General features: G+C 39.9%; 1 protein-coding gene across 19 annotated transcripts in view; it reads left to right on the top strand.

Moving 5' to 3' along the window:
• Positions 1–18,725, top strand: part of R3HDM2 (R3H domain containing 2) — a 129,538-nt gene that overhangs the window by 81,733 nt on the left and 29,080 nt on the right. For 7 of the 19 annotated variants that reach the window (XM_006093586.3, XM_006093589.3, XM_014459909.1 and 4 more), the window contains 11 exons: positions 1,258–1,457; positions 4,250–4,273; positions 5,974–6,015; positions 9,111–9,197; positions 9,706–9,832; positions 10,723–10,801; positions 11,699–11,758; positions 12,293–12,433; positions 12,877–12,985; positions 15,701–15,796; positions 18,599–18,630. In XM_006093586.3, coding sequence (XP_006093648.1) covers positions 1,258–1,457; positions 4,250–4,273; positions 5,974–6,015; positions 9,111–9,197; positions 9,706–9,832; positions 10,723–10,801; positions 11,699–11,758; positions 12,293–12,433; positions 12,877–12,985; positions 15,701–15,796; positions 18,599–18,630 — 997 coding nt within the window. The remainder of the gene's footprint in view (positions 1–1,257; positions 1,458–4,249; positions 4,274–5,973; positions 6,016–9,110; positions 9,198–9,705; positions 9,833–10,722; positions 10,802–11,698; positions 11,759–12,292; positions 12,434–12,876; positions 12,986–15,700; positions 15,797–18,598; positions 18,631–18,725) is intronic. The other 12 variants (XM_014459917.1, XM_014459920.2, XM_023757954.1 and 9 more) reach the window with 5 other exon arrangements.

An 18,725-nucleotide genomic window follows, 5' to 3' on the forward strand; every position in this document is an offset into this window, starting at 1 on the left:
AAGGAGATTGGTCCTCTCTGTTAGTGAATAGAGCTTTATAATATACTAGAGGCCCTATGCACGAAATTCATACAAGAGTAGGCCTTCCTCCAATGGACACAAGACACTGAGGGGGGAGGCGGGGGAGGGCATGTGCCGGGGAGTAGGGGAGGCCGGGGGTAGGTCAATGGGGAAAAAAAGGAGACATATATACTACTGTTTGTAATACTTTAAACAATAAAATTAAATTAAATTAAATTTTTTAAAAAAGAGTAGGCCTTCCTTCCCCTGGCTGTTGGCACCAGCTTCCCTCTGGCCACCGGCAGGCACCCAGGACCTGGGCTTCCCTCGCAGCCCCAGCTTTGTCCGGAAGGTCATCCAGTCTAATTAGCATATTATGCTTTTATTATTATAGATTTTTCTTTCTGGAGAGTCTAGTGAGTTAACTCTTTGAAGTGCTCAAGCTAAAAATGTGTGCAGATTGCTGTAGGGAACAAGGGAGGGAAATAGGTGCCAAGAGGATTCATACTACATTACTTTAGAACCAAATTCTGGTGACTCTCAAAATAATTGTGCTGAGTAAAAGAATCCAGATAATTATGACTAAAATTCTAGAAAATGGAGACGAATGTGTAGTGCCAGCAGATCAGTGGTTGGCTGGGAAAGGCAGGGAAGGGAGGAGGGATTTACCAAAGAGAAGGAGCAAAGTTTGGGGTGATAAATGTGCTTATTATTTTGGTTGTGGTGATGGTTTCACAAATATATGCATGTGAAACCATTGTAACTCATTAAACTGTACATTTTAACTATATGCAGTTTATTGTATAAAGTTTTACCTCAATAAAGCTTTTTTAAAAAGGAAAATAAACAGCCCTAGCCGGTTTGGCTCATTGGATAGAGTGTCAGCCTGCGGACTGAAGGGTCCTGGGTTCGATTCCAGTCAAGGGCATGTACCTTGGTTGCAGGTTCCCCAGCCCTAGTCAGGGTGCTTGCAGGAAGTAACCAATTGATGTGTCTGTCTCACATCGATGTTTCTCTCTGTCTCTCCCTCTCCCTTCTATTCTCTCTAAAAATCAATGGAAAAATATACTCAGGCGAGGATTAACAAAACAACAACCAAAAGAGGAAAATAAACAGATCCAAAGATAGTGTTTGTCAGAGCGCCTTTTTCTGGGTTATAGGGAAGCCACTGAAGACTTGTATGTGCAATACAAGTCTTGTGTGATGTGTTAAGTATGAATACACACCTCCTATTTAATGCATTTGATGTTTCTTTAGGAGTCCATAGAGCCTACTGTATTCTATTGAAGAAGATGTCTAATAGTAACACTACTCAAGAGACCCTGGAAATAATGAAAGAATCAGAAAAAAAACTGGTAGAAGAATCTGTAAGCAAAAACAAGTTTATATCTAAGACTCCAAGTAAAGAAGAAATTGAGAAAGAGAGTGAAGATACCAGTTTGCGTCAGGAGACACAGGTAAGGATTAGAAGTGTATATATGCACACTCTTTATACCTGAACAGAAGGGTCTTTATAGGTGGCGTTGGGGGATCTATAGGAAGCCAGTCACTTATAAGAACACTTGATTCTCCCTAAAAACCCAACTTCAGCTCTCAAGAAATATCTCCTTCCCTTTTTGCCATAGATTCCATAATGAAGTCGAAAGAAGACAAGAGTGAAAGCCCTAACCCATTTAGATCTGAGTTACACTGCTTCTTGCTATATTTTGATATTTTTTAACTATCAAAAAATAAACTGTAGCCCTGACCGGTTTGGCTCAATGGATAGAGCGTCGGCCTGTGGACTGAAGGACTGAAGAGTCCCAGGTTCGATTCCGGTTAAGGGCATGTACCTTGGTTGCGGGCACATCCCCAGTAGGGAGTGTGCAGGAAGCAGCTGAATCTATGTTTCTCTCTCATCGATGTTTCTAACTCTCTATCCCTCTCATTCTCCCTTCCTCTCTGTAAAAAATCAATAAAATATATTTTAAAAAATAATAAAATAAAAATAAACTGTATACAGACATATTTAACAAGTCATAATATGGCTCATACAAGGAACTCTTAAAACTGTGGCTTCCTGGCTTTACACAGTGTTAAATTCATATCCTGGTTGTGTTAAAGCAGTCAGCATTTTCTGGATCAGAAATAGTCTCTGAACTTGCTACTTGGAAAATGTAAGTGGGAGGAATTTCACTCTTTGGTTGCAATGTTCTCCATCCAGATTCATATGACAGTGCAGACATGATGGCAGTAGGTGATGGTCAGCTGAGCTTCCTTCAGGGCTCCTCTGTACCCAGGCATCCCAGACTCTGAGTCTCATCTAGCTTACTTGTTCCAGTCCTTCTCTTCTTCCATGGTCACTGCTGGTTTCCTCTGTTATCCTAGCCCAAATTACATATAACCTTTCCTTCATGCCCAGCACTGAAACTAGTATTTATTATATGCTTAGGAAATAGACTGTTAACTCTAGTAAATTAGCACCAACATTTTGGAGAGTCTGGAAACTTAAAGCATAATTTCCCTTGACAACCCAATACACCTAGGCCTTGTCTTCTTTAAAGATTAAAACAGCAACAACATAAAGAGATGAGTTAAAATCAGACAGCTCTTTGAAATATTATGTTCTCTAGCTGCCTGCTTTTCTCTCTTTCCTCTTAACAGTTTGCCAGATCTCTGTCCTGGCTGCTTTTCCTTCCATTATCTTGCATGTGAGTTGTCATTCCCTGCTCATCCTTCCAGAGTTTGTGGAGACAGTCTGCCACTGTTTCATCTATACTTCTAGCTTCCACTGGTACCAGTAATGAATTTTAATTCGCTAGGGAAGATATATGAAGAATGTTTAATTATGCACTGTCATGGTACTTGGAAGATGATAATTAAATGAACTTTTGGGTCCAAGTTACTCTGTTCTCAGGAGATTATTTTAAGCTGTGTTCTGAACTCCTATTTTATGTATTTCTTTAAGACAGGTAGAAAAGAAAGGATGTTTATAGGTTTTATATGCCTTATGGACACTCACTTGGTTTAAAAATGTCTTCACCTAGATATACAAATAGTTGGGCAGGGAGAAGGGAACCTGTTTCCCCTCTGACTCCTTTGCAGCTCCTTAGAGCAGGTGGAGCTGCTGCTGCCATCTACTGGAGCCCGTGCTCCTTCTACAAAGTCTCCAGTCTTTTTGGCCACCCTTTGGAAGCCCTCTCCCCTCTACCATTTCCCAAAAGATCATGTACCCCTTCAACAACACTAAAAGTGCTATTCTTTTCCCTACCTTCTCCCTGACTCACACTCTAGAGGTCTCCCCAAGAATCTTACTGATGCTGTCAAGGGAGCGCCTGTTACGCACTAGAGGTGAAAAGTTTGGGGGAAGGGGACTTTGATTACTTATACTGTGTGAGACATATTCTTGGAATCAGCAATTGGAGCTCAGAACATCTTTTGCATGGAAACAGTGCTATAAAAGGCAGGTTCTGAGATTCAGTTTAGAATGGGCAGGCTCTGACTTTTAACATATATTGAACTTAGATGGGTCCTTCAGTTAACCAACTGGTTATGGCCTCCTAGCTGGGCTTTCTGCCTTTAAAATTGTAATTCCTTCTGATTCATTTACCATACTGCTTTAGAAAGATGGTTGTGAAATAAAGATCTGATTGTGTTAATTCTCCTCAAACTTTCTGTGTGTCTTATTGCCCTAGGCTAAGTCCCAGATTTGTCAGCCTTACATATTGTGACCTAGTCCCTTACCTGCCAGTCATCCACCTCTGGCATCCTATGCTTCAGCCTATGTGATAGGAATCTTTGACCTTGTTATAAATAGGGACTGAAAAGTTTTGGGAAAGCATGCTTTTGTACAAGCTTTCTCTGCCTAGAATGCCCTCCTTTGTATTCTTTCCCTGGTCTCCTCCAGTCCCTAAATCCCCTCTGCCAACATCTGTCTAATATCCATTTATCCTTCAAAACTCAATCCAAATGTGTCTTTCTCCCAGAAGCCTTCCTTGACAACCTTGCTCACCCATTGCAGATCTATATTGTATAATTCTTCAATTAATGTCTATCTTCTCCACAGAACTCTAAGCTCTGAGGCCCAGGATTAGGTCAGTTTGGGCTTATCATTGTATCTTTAAGGCCCAACACAGTTCCTTACAGGCACTCAATATTGCTAAGGTCTGAGTTTGACACTTATGCTGTGTGTTCCTGTAGCACTCCACAAGAACCTCTGCAATATACTTAATGTACTATATTGTAATTGTCTATTTGTCTTCTTCAACAGGATTATGAGTTCCTTTTTGACAAGGTTTGTGTCTTTTATCTCTGTATCCTCTAGTGGTTAGCATGGTGTCTAGTAGATATATTATGCTTTTAATATATATTTGACTATTGAATGAAAACTATCCATTCTGGAAAATAAGCAGATTTATACATACATTGCTGTAGGGTTATAAATTGATAAAACCTCATTGAAGGGCAATTGGTAATACTTTACCGTATAAAATTTTTAAATGGATTACAAATATACTTCATTTTTAGGTATACTCAGTGTTATGGACATTGAAACATTGTTTATACTAACAAACAATCAGAAACTTCCAAAATGGTGCAATTTAAGGGATTGGTAAAATAAGTTATAGAGCGGCCATACAATGGAATACCATGTAGCCATTAATAAAGACAGTAGATCTTCTATAAAATGATATCCATGAAAAAAAATAGTTTAAAAGCAAGGTTCAGAGAAATGTGTACAACCTACTTCTATTTGGTTTAAAAACAAATAAACTTGTGTGTATACACATGTACGATAAGCTTATATGCATAAAAGATCTCTGGAAAGATTATAAGAAATTCAGTATTAATTGAGAGAACCAGGTAGCTGGAGGACAGATGCCCCCATTAATACCTCTTGAATGTTTGTGTTATTACCTATCTGAAAAAATAATGACAAAATACTATTTCATATTCCTGGACTATGACTCTTACTCTTCCCTTACTGTAAGATCTTGCCACTGACCAGATCCACCGTCATTGTCATTTCTTACTCTTTCCATTCACTCTTCCGGTTCTCCATTTTGCATTGTAGTTGTCTTGTTCAGTAACTAGAGAAGACAACGAAGAAAAGGAAATCCTCACCTACCCAGGAGTGTGCTGGTACTCTGACTCTGTCTTGTTTTCCCTCCCCAACCCACCTGCCTCAGTTCTCTTCTACTCCAGTGCCAGTGAGTTCCATTCTAATCATCTCAGAAGCCCTAAGTACCTCATCCCGTACATAACCCTACCCAGCCTCTTTCCAAAAGCCGCATTTTGACTTTTCAGCTGTTCAGAAACTTCATCAATTAATTAGTTTTTTCTTCCCTCCTCCAACCTCAGGCCCTCATCCTTCATCTTCTACCCTACTCCTTACCCATTCTCCTTATCCTTCCTTTGCTCCGGAGGTCTTATCCATATCTTCCATTCTCCCTACTTTTTATCCTGTCCCATCTTGTATTCCTGACCCAGGCAGTCTATAATAAGAGCCACCACCAGGAGCTTAGAACTGGGACAATTCTCGGAGGAAGACGGTTGACAAGATCTTTATTACATTTCTGCAGCAATAGGGATAGGTGATTTGGATATTTCAGATTGGAACTCTGAATGGATTGTCCTATAAAGATATTATTATAAGTGATGGTTAGGAGTCATATTTCATGTCCACAAGTATCATAAACAAGAGTGTTCTGTGGTTTACCCAAAAGTAATTTTTATCAATCTGTGGAATAGGCCAACCAGTCAATGTCTTCCTACTTTTTATCGGCATGGTGAATGGTGATTTGTCTATAAGTGGCCTGTAGTGGCTTCTGTGTCATGGTTGCTAGAGTTGTAGCACAGGGGAATAACCACACCAAGTGGGTCTCATCATAATTTGGCTATGTAACAGTTTTGCAGTTAGTGCTTAAACTTGTATTGCTTTTAACTTGTGTTGATTTTCCCCACCTTTAATATTTTCTAATCCCCTTCTAACAGAGGCGGACATCCAACCATGGTCATGCCAGGAAAAGAGCCAAGGTGAGCACCTTTTCTCTATAGCTTCTTTCCTGGTGTTATTAGTAATACGTTTTACAAATAAACTTATCACTAATATCTCATTTATTTGCATTATACATAGGCAAAGGTTTCTGCCTAATTGTGAATATACATACACATGTACACACAGAGAGACATGCATGCATACATATCCTATTGTAAGGTCTAGCTATATTTTTCTCCATTATCTCTGGTTCAGCCACATGTATTTCTGTTAACTGTGGGATACCCACAAAAGCCTGAGCAAATTGGTCCTAGTTCTACTGTAATGCTAGTTTCTCTACTCAGCTCTGGCTTCTCTGAGAATAGCTGCTATATGAGTCCTACTTTTTTCCCTCAACATTTTTTTCTTTATGAATTTTTTTTTTTTAGATTAATCATGCCCCATTGGTAGAAATGATTCAAGATTTTGAACATCCTAAAAATATAGCCCTTTTTTTAAATATATATTTTACTTTTTAGGTTGGACAAGGAGGAAGACTTAGTTTTTAATCATTGTATGATAAAATTAGCACATCGCAGATTATTTTAAGTAGTGTTACCAGGAAGGACTGTATATTATTAGTATGTGCTAGCATATTAATTTTAGTTGGAAAACTGTAAAATGTTAAACTTTTCTTGCCGTGGGAAGAATTATCACCAGAAGTAATAATTAAGGGCATCCACCCTTTTCCCCCAGAAAAATAATGGTAGAATTTGAGAGTGGCCCAGCCATTTTGTTGCTTGGGTTTAAAGAAGGCCACTATGTATGATAAATCTGTGTCTTGCTTTATATGGCCTAATCCACAGTGATGTTCTTGACATTAAAGTTCAGTCAGAGGGTGTTCACTGCTATATCACTTCTTCCTGAACTTTTTTCTTTTTTTTTTAATATATATTTATTGATTTCAGAGAGGAAGGGTGAGGGAGATAGATAGAGATAGAAGCATCAATGATGAGAGAGAACCACCGTTTGGCTGCCTCCTGCATGCCCCTCACCTGGGATCGAGCCTGCAACCCGAGCATGTGCCCCTGACTGAAATCGAACCTGGGACCCTTCAGTCCGCAGGCTGACGCTCTATCCGCTGAGCCAAACCACCTAGGGCAGGGGTCGGCAAACTGCGGCTCGCGAGCCACATGCAGCTCTTTGGCCCCTTGAGTGTGGCTCTTCCACAAAATACCACGTGCGGGCGCGCATGTACAGTGCGATTGAAACTTCGTGGCCCATGCGCAGAAGTCGGTTTTCGGAAAGGAGATAGATGAAACAAGTATACAAGACGAGTGTGGATGGGAGAGTTGGAAGGGGTCGACCTCAGCGAACGTACCTCAATCAGATTGAGGACGTTTTTAGCAAAGGCCAGCTTAGGAGTACCCTAATTAAGTTAATAACAATGTACCTACCTATATAGTTTAAGTTTAAAAAATTTGGCTCTCAAAAGAAATTTCAATCGTTGTACTGTTGATATTTGTCTCTGTTGACTAATGAGTTTGCCGACCACTGACCTAGGGCCTTCCTAAACTTTTTGAGTTAAGTAAGATAGTTATTATCTTCATTTTACAGTTGAGGAAACGGGCTTATAGCGACTGAGTGTGTTTGACAAAGGACATTTATTAGTAAGTGGCAGAACCAGGCTTGAAATCAGTTCTTCAGACTTACAAGTTTTTTGTTTGTTTTGTTTTTGTTAATCCTCACCCGAGGATATTTTTTCATTGAGTTTTTTTTTGTTTGTTTGTTTTTTTAAGAGAGAGTGGAAAAGAAGGAGGAGAGAGAGAGAGACATTGATGTGAAAGAGACACATTGATTGGTTGCCTCCCATTGACGACCCCACCAGGAGGGGTATCCAACATGCAATCCAAGTATGTGCCCTTGATCAGGAATCAAACCTGCGACACTTCGGTGCTTAGGCTGGCGCTCTAACTTAGCCACATAGTCCAGGACAGACTTGCAAATATTTTTCACTATACTGCTCTACATAGAATACATATACCAAGTTTTGTACTTTTGTATTCATGGTAAACCTCGATTGTATTGTAAGAACTCAGTAAATGTTTATAGGTAAATTTCTTATAAGTCACTCTATGGCAATGGTTCTCAACCTTCCTAATGCTGCGACCCTTTAATACAGTTCCTCATGTTGTGGTGACCCCCAATTTCATTGTTACAAATTAAACATAATTAAAGCATAGTGATTAATCACAAAAACAATATGTAATTATATATGTGTTTCCCGATGGTCTTAGGTGACCCCTGTGAAAAGGTCGTTTGACCCCCAAAGAGGTCGCGACCCACAGGTTGAGAACCGCTGCTCTATAGTTTTTGACTTTGAAGATCCCTAGGAGAGCAGTGATTTGCAAAATGGATTTCAGACCTTTTTGGGATTCTTCCACCAGTAGAAATAAACCAAATGGATTCACTTTTTATCACATTAATTCCCAATTGTTAGAATGGTTTTCTATCTTTCTCCTTATTCTTTTCTTAGACAGTTCTTTCCATCGTTACCACCTAAGGTTTAGAGTCATTTAGCATTTACTGTCTACTGTACACTAGGCACTATTTATGATACGTATGTTTACATACTTTATGTCATCTAATTCTCACAACAGCTCTTTCAGTATTTTTATCACAGTTTTATTGAAAAACGGAGACCCAGAGAGGTCAAGTAATTAGTTCAAGTTCTTGTAGTCCATAAGCAAAAAAACAGGAGTTAAAGCTAGGGCTTCTGGTTCTTAAATCTGGGGTCTTTCTACTAAGGTCTACTGTTGTGTATTCTCAGTAAACTTCTGAGTCTGAAATTGGAGCACTGGGCTGGAGAGAGAGGGGGGTGGAAATGGAAGGGCCAAGTGAAGTGGTTTTCCTATCTGTCTAAAGTAGCCTTTTTGTTTTTATATGTCTACTGTTATAAGCAGGAGAATTATCTTTCTTTTGGGGTGGGGAGAATTATCTTTCAAGTGAATCAGGAACTGGCAAGTAGGATCTGTTTTTTAAAAAACCTTATTTAATAGAAGCAGCAACAGAGCCAAAGAGGATGTCCATCATTCAGCCAAAAGCTTTCTGAATGTCTGCCAAGGGAATATATATGTTATTTGTTTTTTCTCAGTCTAATTCCAAGCTCAAGTTGGTACGCAGTCTGGCAGTGTGTGAGGAGTCTTCTGCCCCATTTGCTGATGGGTCACTAGAAACCCAGGTAGGTCCTTTATAAGAGTAAGTGTAGCTTTTGAGTTTGGCAGTTGTTTTGTAAACTAGTATAGCAACCACATCAACATTAGGCTTGGAAATCAGGAGCTTCGATACAAGCCATTATAGTAAAGCATGGCCTGGGTGAGATCATGAAGTATAGATCTTCACACCTGGACCACCCACGATGATGCAGACAAGCCGATCCCAGGGCTGGATATTATTTTCCCACCCACACCCTTTCCCTCTGGTGGTTAGAACCATTTCCATCTAATTCTTATACCAAGAACTGCCAGTGTAACTAGAGCTGCCTATATAATATAAGGCTGTGATTGTAGAAAAGGTTTGGCCTTTATCCTTTTTTTAAAACAAAAGCTAAAACAATTTAATTAATAAAATACCCTCTTCTATAAGAGAATGCTGCCACCCCAAGTTTATCTTCTCTGAGATTTAAGGGGGTTACAGGAGAATTAAAATCCATTTCCCTTTGATTATATTTCTCTTTACTCTTGTCCAAGGATATAATTCAATTGCACATCAGCTGCCCCTCTGACAAAGAGGAAGAAAAGTCCACAAAGGATGTCTCTGAAAAGGAAGACAAGGACAAAAACAAAGAAAAGGTTCCAAGGAAGATGCTATCTAGAGGTGAGGACTTTCCCTCTTTCCTAATCTGTTCTAGGGCCTGGCTCTTCAGTGCCCTTTTCTTCCATCTTGAAGTCTGGCATCTGCTGGCCTAACTGGCCCAACAGTTCATTGTGTCCTATGGACTTCATGGTTGCTTGAGAAGGTACCTAACAAAGTTACTTTCTTTGATGCATTATCCAACCCTGTCTTAGGGGCTCATGTCATACCAGAGAGCTGCTCTATTAACATTGGTGCTACCCATAGGAAGACGTAGTCAATTCTGATTTTATTTTTGCTTTGGAATAAACAGTGACATGTATCATCACTGGTTGCAGCTCCTCCAGATACCTTTCATATTTTGGGATAATTAAAGTAATTATTTTTAGCAGTGCAGATTTGCATATTATTATTAAGTTCTCTTTGGCTTTAAACTCTTGGGCTGATAGCAAAAAGACATGGTCCCATAAAATGATAGTTGAGAGGAAAAAAGCAACCATGGAATTAAAATGTTACAAAAAAAATCATATAAATAATCAACATTTGAGCATATTTGCTGAGATTATGCAAAATTCAGCCTTGATTGCCCTTACCTGGATCTTATTTTCCTTAAGTAGAATAAAAACAGCTTTGTTTTGGTGAGGGCATTCAGTAAATACTGATGGTAAGATGGCTTTTCACTATAATCCTGATGCCAAACTATGACTTAGATTCTACCTTCTATAATTGTCATGAGGAATTTGGGGGGGCTGGCAAATCAAAGTCATTTTGGTTTTTAAGCTAAAACCCCTAACGTTTGAGTCTACTTTCCTGTTCTCATCTCTCCTGATCAGGTTGTAGGCTTCTGCTTGGGATTAGATGTTATGCAAGGCAATTTCATTTATTTTAAATTTATTTTGTTGCCGTGGTTTTAGACTCCAGCCAAGAATATACGGACTCCACTGGAATAGACCTACATGAATTTCTTGTAAACACACTGAAAAAGAACCCAAGGTAATAACATGATTTGATGAAAGGGGCAAAGGGGCCAACAGCCAGAAGGATACCCAAAAGGCCAGGTAGCTTCTCAGAATTTTTCCATTAGAATCTCAGGATACCCATCCCCCTACCACCATTTCTCTTCAATGTAGTTTTACATTCTGTGAGGGTTTCAGAATATCCTCATATTGAGGTTTCTCCTTTCAGAAGAGTTGAGAAAAATTCTGTGGAAGAAGAATGCAGAGACAAAGAAATATGAAGGCTTGGGAGTACAATTAAAAAGCACAGAAAAAAATAATAATTGATTGTACATAAGCTAAACCATAATAGTTTTAAAATGCTATAAAAATCATATAGGATGTAGAATAATAATTAGGTGAATAAATGTAAAGTATGTGTTTATATGAATATGACTGCCAACAGAATTAGGTTTCTGATAAGGATAACAAAGTACATGGTTAGCAGGATCTGCAAAATGCATACGCAGTTGTTTTTCTTTTCTTTTTTTTATAATTCTTTATTGTTGAAAGTATTACATATGTCCCCTTTTATCCCCTATTGACCCTCTCCAGCCCGCCCCTGCCCACTCCCCACCCCCCAAACCTTCAGCACCCTATTGTCTGTGTCCATGTGTTATGCATATATGCATACATGATCTTTGGTTGATTACCTCCCACCCACCCACCTACCCTCCCCGGCCTTCCCTCTGAGATTCCATACTCTGTTAATTTCCTTTTTTAAAGTAACATAAGAAAAGTCAGTGAGGTTCAGTAGCCATTGCATTTTGGTCCACTATTGGGGTTGGATCTCTTTGTCCCTTCAGCTTTTATAATGAGCAGGTTGTGTTCTCAATCCTTGCTTTGAATACCTATGGGAGGCTGCTTTTGTTTTGTTTTAATCTTTTCTAAACAGGGACAGAATGATGCTGCTAAAATTAGAACAGGAGATTCTGGAATTTATTAATGACAACAAGTAAGTTATTTGAATGAAATACAAATTTAGAGGTGGGAGGGGCACCAAAAGAAATTTAGGTACAATTTTAGGATATCCCTCTTTCATCTTTCTCTTAAAGTCTGAATTTTGATGTAATTATTCACTGGAAACCAAAAGGAGTTGGGGGGGGGGGGGTAGTAATCAGTATGTATTAAAAAGTATATGTGTGAGAACCAAGTGTGGTGTTTAAGTTATTGCATAAACTTTAGTTGAAAAAATATATATATTTTCAGCAGCTAGCCCTTGTTCCATATTTTATTATTCTTAAATTTCTCCCTTTTTTCCTTGTAGACTATCCAGGTAGATAAGACCTAGGATTTAAGGAGTAGTCTTAATGTGTGTAGTGGGCCTATAAAAGACTATTGCTAAAGAAGCTGAGAGAACCTTTTTGGTTCCCATTGAATAAATATCTTTCTTATAATATGTCTGTTTCTCCTAAGAAATTCCCCATTTTAGATACTTTTAAGGAAAATTACAAGTGGCTATTATTTATCCCCCCGGTTTTCCCTTCAGTAACCAGTTCAAGAAGTTCCCTCAGATGACCTCATATCACCGGATGCTATTACACCGGGTAGCTGCCTATTTTGGGATGGACCACAATGTTGATCAAACTGGAAAAGCTGTCATTATCAACAAAACCAGTAACACAAGAATGTAAGGGAGGAAACCACAGATTGGGAAGACTTTCCTGGGATAGCCTCTGGGGTTGAAGAGGAAGGTTATAGGATCAAGATGTCTTTCGGGGGAAGGAAGTGGATGTGGGGGTGGGAGGCCATATCATCAATTCCTCCTCTTTCCTCACTCCTGTGAGGTGTTGGATATAGATTCTAGAGGCACTGATGTTTTGTGAAGACTGGGCCCTGGCCTCTCTTCACCTTTGCTGATAGGACAGATATAACTTTGGAGGAAGACAAGTTGTAGATGTGTAAAGAACAGACCCTGAGGATTTCATTACACCTTATGTGACTTTTTGAATGCCTGACTCCAGAAATCCCCTGAATGGGAGTGTGGAATTTAAGAGACCTGTACTAGGAGGTCTGCTTCCTAACAAAAGGGCTTTTTCCTTCCTTCCTTCCACATTTTTCTCCCAATCCCAGCCCTGAACAGAGGTTCTCAGAACATATAAAGGATGAGAAAAATACAGAATTTCAACAGAGATTCATTCTCAAGAGAGATGATGCCAGTATGGACCGAGATGATAACCAGGTAAAGAATGGAAAGGGGTGGGTGTAGAGAGAGATTGCAGTAAGAGAAACTGGGAGGGCAGAAGAATTTTTGTGGGATGGAGAAAACTTGAAATATGGAAAAATGTATTGAGCTATACTGAGTTGGCTTTGGCTTAATGTTGAGGGTTGACTACACTTGTTGTGCTGAATGCCACCCTTTAGCCCAGAGAGACATGGTGCTGAGGTTTGCTGGGTTTTCTTATTTGGCCTGGAACTCCGTGGTTCTGCCACTGACTTCTAATTCCACATCATTTAGGGACAAAGCAAGTCCCTCCCTACTTCTGCCTTGATTCAGTTGATGACTTCATTCCTTTTTTTCTTTAATAGTTAGGGATTTCTTTGGGAACCACTCAAAGCTACTTTATCCCACTTCCTCTCTTATCCTAGTTCAGGGCTAGCCTTGAACTGGCAAACTTGTGATCTGATTTACCCACATTTAAAGGTGTTTCTGTTCCTTTTCTGCAAATTCTTTTCCCAAGTCCTTCCACCAAGGTGAGTGAGTTAATTTGGCTTTTGATGTTGGGAACCTCACACAATATCCCCTTTTTGATCCACTCCTATAGGAATGAGAAGTGAACAGTCTGCCCCACCCTTTCCTTTATGGGCCTGGCTTCTCTGACTTCGAGCTCACCCTTTAGATAGCAAGTGATTATTTGGGGGTTAGTTTTCAAGCTACATGTAGAGTTTAGATCAGCCTATTTCTGCTTGGCCTCCAAAGGAGGTTAGGTGTAGAACCAGGATTAAGGTTTGAAGAGCATGGTTGGATAGTGCCAATTTGAGTCTCGCTAATTAATGATAACTATAGTAATATCTTACCTCTAGAGTCAAAATTAGTTTCCGTATTATATTGTATCATCTTGAGACCAGGACTTTCCTGCTTGTTACTTGAGTATTTGAGGGAGTCTTTTTGAGAAAAGTACCATTATCTGTTGTGGACAAACATGCTGGGTCTGATTGAAAACAATGAAATATACAAAAAGACAAACAAATTTTAAAAAATAAGAAAGAGCCTTTCCATCCTGATGCCCTTCTCTCCATTTTCCTAAAACCTTTTTTCTGTGGATCAGGAATTATTCAGGCCTCAAGGCACATGAGTGGAATTTGTGCCGATTTTATCTCTCAGCTTCAGGCTTGATTCACAATAGGTTAGGCTCTGTGCACTTTCTGTCTGTGATACTAATAATAAACACTGTAATTGCTATTCTATTGGGTGTTTTTCCTGAACTAGATTCTGTTTCTAACACATATACATTATCTTTTAATCTCCACACCCCAGTGTAGATGGGGGTTATTAGCCCCACTTTAAATGTAAGAAAACTGAGGCTAAGAGATGTTACTTGCCTGAAGTGGCATTACTCAGCGGTGGCAGAGCTGAGATGCTGCCTGACCTCAAAGCAGCATCTACTCTGCCACTGGTTTACTAGTACTAGAGGCTGAAGACAATATAGCGCCATAAAGTCCTGTGTCTTCTTGGAATGGGATTTGTAAAAAGACATGTAGTAGAATTTAGGTTCTTAAGATTAGTGAGAACTAAATCTAGTCAAAAGTTGATACTCCTGAAGGTATGCCTATCTCTGGAGATTGGTGAAGATGGGGAAAGTCAGCCTAGAGCAGCAGTCTTCTTGGTTGTTTCATCTAAAGTTTCTAAAGCCTCTGAATTGAAGGTCAAAATCTTATAACCTGATGACATTCATTTGATGGGTTACCTCCCTCAGAGCTCCTTGCCTTCAAGAGCAGCATGGGAAAGGACACTCTATAACACCCTAGCCAAGATAGTGCTCATAACTCACAGGCCAAGAGAGGAAAAGACAGTGTTGGAGAGTTGGGTGGTAGACAGCCAGAGGTGGTGATCTGCTCAGCCATCCCTCTAGTCACCTCACTACATTTCTCAGAGGATGTAAGGTTCCCTATCCACCATTTTCTTCTTTTCCCTTCCTATCGCTCTCTCTCCCCTCCTCCCACCTTATCTTGTCTGTTCCTTTCTCTGTCCATCCTTCTTTCTGTTCTCTTCACCCTTTCTTTCTCTTTACCTCATTGTGTTGCTCTGTTCTCTTTCTTCTCTATTTCTGTAATTTCGCTCTCCCTCCCTCCAGGAGTTATAGTTAAGATGAGAAAAAAATTCTTAAGCATTGAGTTTAGCTTTACCTTTGGGATTTTGTTTCCAAAGCCCTCTTTGCCAAGCTGTGTGCAACTTGGATCTTCAGGACATGGCATTCATTAGTGACTAAAGAAGGGATAATATCAGATGTTAGATCTGTAAAACTCTTTTCTACATTCAGCTCTGCTAAATGCATGTTTCTTCTCCCTCTCTAGCTTCCTCCTATCCCTTGCTTTCCCTTCAGAGCAATGTTGTTTATTCCCTCAGCTGTTCTCTTGATCCTTACTGATTGGAGAGTACCTGAATACTATAAGGAAGCAACCCAATCCTCATAAATAGTTGTTGTTCTTGATACTCTGGGGGTGGGGGTGGGGAGATGGAGAGGCCCCAACCATCCAGAAAACCTGATCTCCCAAACTGCATGGTCAGATGTACCCAGTGAAACCTGTCCAACACTGGAAATTTTAGTGCTTTTTTTTTCCCTTTTTTTTTTTTGATGGCAACTATAAACTCTCCCGGTTTCTCTTCCTTGCTGGTGTGCAGTGAGCTTGCAGTACGAGGAGAACTTAACTAGCTTAATTCTGCTCATCGATCTAGATCAGAGTTCCATTGCAGGATGGAAGGAGGAGCAAGTCAATAGAAGAGAGAGAGGAGGAATATCAAAGGGTCCGAGAGAGAATATTTGCCCGAGAGGTAAGTGTAGCTTCTGAGAGATGTCAGCCCATAGCTTTTAGCTCTTAATCTTTGGAACTGTGAATGGAATGAACCCTCCATAAATGTGTTGTTGTTGTTGTTTTTTAACCAAAATCAGCCAGCCCCAGATTTGATCTCTAAAATTAAATGTGGCTTGTTAGGAAGCTGCAGAGTTTTATTTATATTATTTTTTAATACATTCTGCTGTATGGCATACAAAGAGAACAAATGGAGTGGCTGAATTTGGTGGATATGATTAGACTGAAAATAGAAATGGTTTTGTCAGGGCTTATGGAAGGGCTCTGAATCTTGCCTGTCAAACCCTCCTCCCACTTACCCTCTCTCACTTCCACTATCCATTTTAGGCATCTTTGCTTCTAAGTGGAAGACTTAGTGTCCACACAGCCTATACATTTTATCTTGTTTGGCCAGCCTCATTTTTAGGATATGTTGGTGATTGTTAGAGCACAGATCTGGCATCTATTCTCTGAGCTCCACATTCCATATTCACAGAAGGTACCACTCACTAGTCCCTCCAGTCTCTACCTGAACAGAAAGTTTCTTTCTTCCTATATTTCTTAACTTGCTTCTTAGAATAGGACTGGCTATTTGGGCCAAAAGCCAGCATGAGTCACTTTAGGCAACTTTATTCTTAAGAGTTGTGAGCCAAATCAAATATACTTGATATTCCTGTATCTGGTGACCTTTGCCTACCAGACTGAAGAGAAATATAGCAGAAATTCAGGAAAGGCCGTAGATAGGCAAGAGGGGAACAAATCTCCAGAAAATCTCCAGAAAATGTAGGATCCAGAAAGCAGCACCATCTTACATTCAAATTAGCAAACAAAAGAGGAAAACCAGCCTCCCTTCATAGCCAGTTATAATCAATATACTTAGATGGACACTACTCTCCTCCCATTTCCCCACTCTCCCCTCCGCCAAGAAGCGCCAAGAAGAATACACACACACACACACACACACACACACACACACACACCCCTTTCCATCATCACATACCTCAGAAAAATATTGTCTCCAACTTCAAGAAAACTGAATTCCTCTATGAACTTGTTCCATTGTCTCAGGAGACCCACGTGTTCGAAGGATCCTCTTTACTGGGGACAGATATAGGACAAACCTTCTGGCCCAAGGTCCAAAAAGAAGGAATCTTCTTACCTTCTTACCAATCAGGATAATTGGGTAATCCTCAAAGAGGATGCTGTAACCTTTACCTGCAAACCAATTGGGTGGAATGAAAAGAGATCATTTGTACATGGCTGTGGCTGGTGGTGACCCTAAATTGTGACAGAGCAGGTTGGTGAATGATAATAGCAAACATTTATATAGTGTTTACTATCTTTCAGACACTCTCTTAGCACTCCTCATAAATTATTTAATCCTCATACTAGGTTTTATTATTTTCCTCATTTTATAAATGTGGGACTGAGGCAGAGAGAGGTTAACTAACCTAAGATCACACCACTAGTTAGTAAAAGCTGGTGTTTTAATTCAGGTGGCCACGCTTGAGTCCATGCTCTTAACCCCTAAAGTAAACTACCTCTCAGTAGTTTGCTCTGCTCTGAGCTCTTTAGATTAAGAAGTACCAGTGACATCATAGCATAGCAAACTGTGATGTGTACCTCTCCTTCACTGACACATGGAAAATGACTGTCCCACCATGCCAGTATATTAGCAACGCCACAGCTATTCTGAAAGTACAAGCAACTTTTAATAGGGTATTGGGGCTAATTATGAACAACACTGGAATATGTCTACCTACATATTCCATATGAACAACACTAGAATATGTCTACCTACCTTGCGGATTTATCACTTTCATTTCAGCACTTCCTACATCTTGCTGTAGGTAGAGGCATCAGGAATCTCAGAAGGTGTAGACAAAGAAAAATGGCCAAAGTCCACCATATTCCAAAGATTCCTATGTGGAAAGGAACCTGGCCAGTCAAAGGGAGATGATTAAGGGTGGAGTTGAGGAAAAGGCAGGCCAAAAAAAAGAGAAGTGGCACGAAGGGTATTTGGATGGAAATGCTGATGCTGCAGCCTTCTCTGGAGCCTGAGCTGTGTATTGGGAAAACTGCCCCATATAGGCTCTGCTCTGTGTGGAGCCCACTCTGCTCAATACTCTTGGTACCTTTTTCTAAGGGTTGGGAGTCCACTATAAAGCTTACTTCACTCAGCTCAGTGGCTTTCTCAAGAAATATCCCCAAAAGGAATGTTTCAGGCTTTTAATTTTCTCATTTTTCTAGGCTCTAAAAAGTACCTGCTTCCCCAATTCTTACTCTCATTGGGTCTCAGGTCAGAATGTCTTTCATTTTGGCCAGTGTAGAGGACAGAAATGGAATAATCATTGAGGATGATTTCCAAAAAACGAAATTTCTTTCTCTTGTCTCCCTTTTTCCTTTCTTTAAACACATTCTTTAGGACAAGCACACCAATTATTATGCTCACTTTACCTCTAGAGAGAATAAATTTAGAGCTTAAAAAGGAAATAATAGTTAGGTTAATACTTTCCTCTTCCTCCTTTCCATACTCCTACCTTTATCAACCTCTCTTTTTAAACACTCTGGGAAGGCTAAAAATGCTCAATGCTCTTTCCCATTAAAGGTGAGAAGTCAGATTGGGTGCGTGGGTGTGGGTCATCCTGTCCCTGCTCCCTCTCTCCCTGTTGGGGGGTGAGCTTGGTTTGAGGACCTTGGGTATTCATAGCATCATGGACACCCTTTTCGGTTATGCCATGCTGTTTTCTTATAAGTTATTTTCCGTTTTCTCCCCCTCACCTAGACTGGCCAGAACGGATATCTAAATGACATCAGGTTAGTACCACTTAGCATGTTCTCTGCTTCTCATTGAGCTTTCCAGTGAGGTTAATATAATCCTGTAATGATGCTTTTCTTTGATGTTAACCAAC

Source organism: Myotis lucifugus, unplaced genomic scaffold, assembly GCF_000147115.1.
Source record: "Myotis lucifugus unplaced genomic scaffold, Myoluc2.0 scaffold_119, whole genome shotgun sequence".
Classification (NCBI taxonomy): Eukaryota; Metazoa; Chordata; class Mammalia; order Chiroptera; family Vespertilionidae; genus Myotis; species Myotis lucifugus.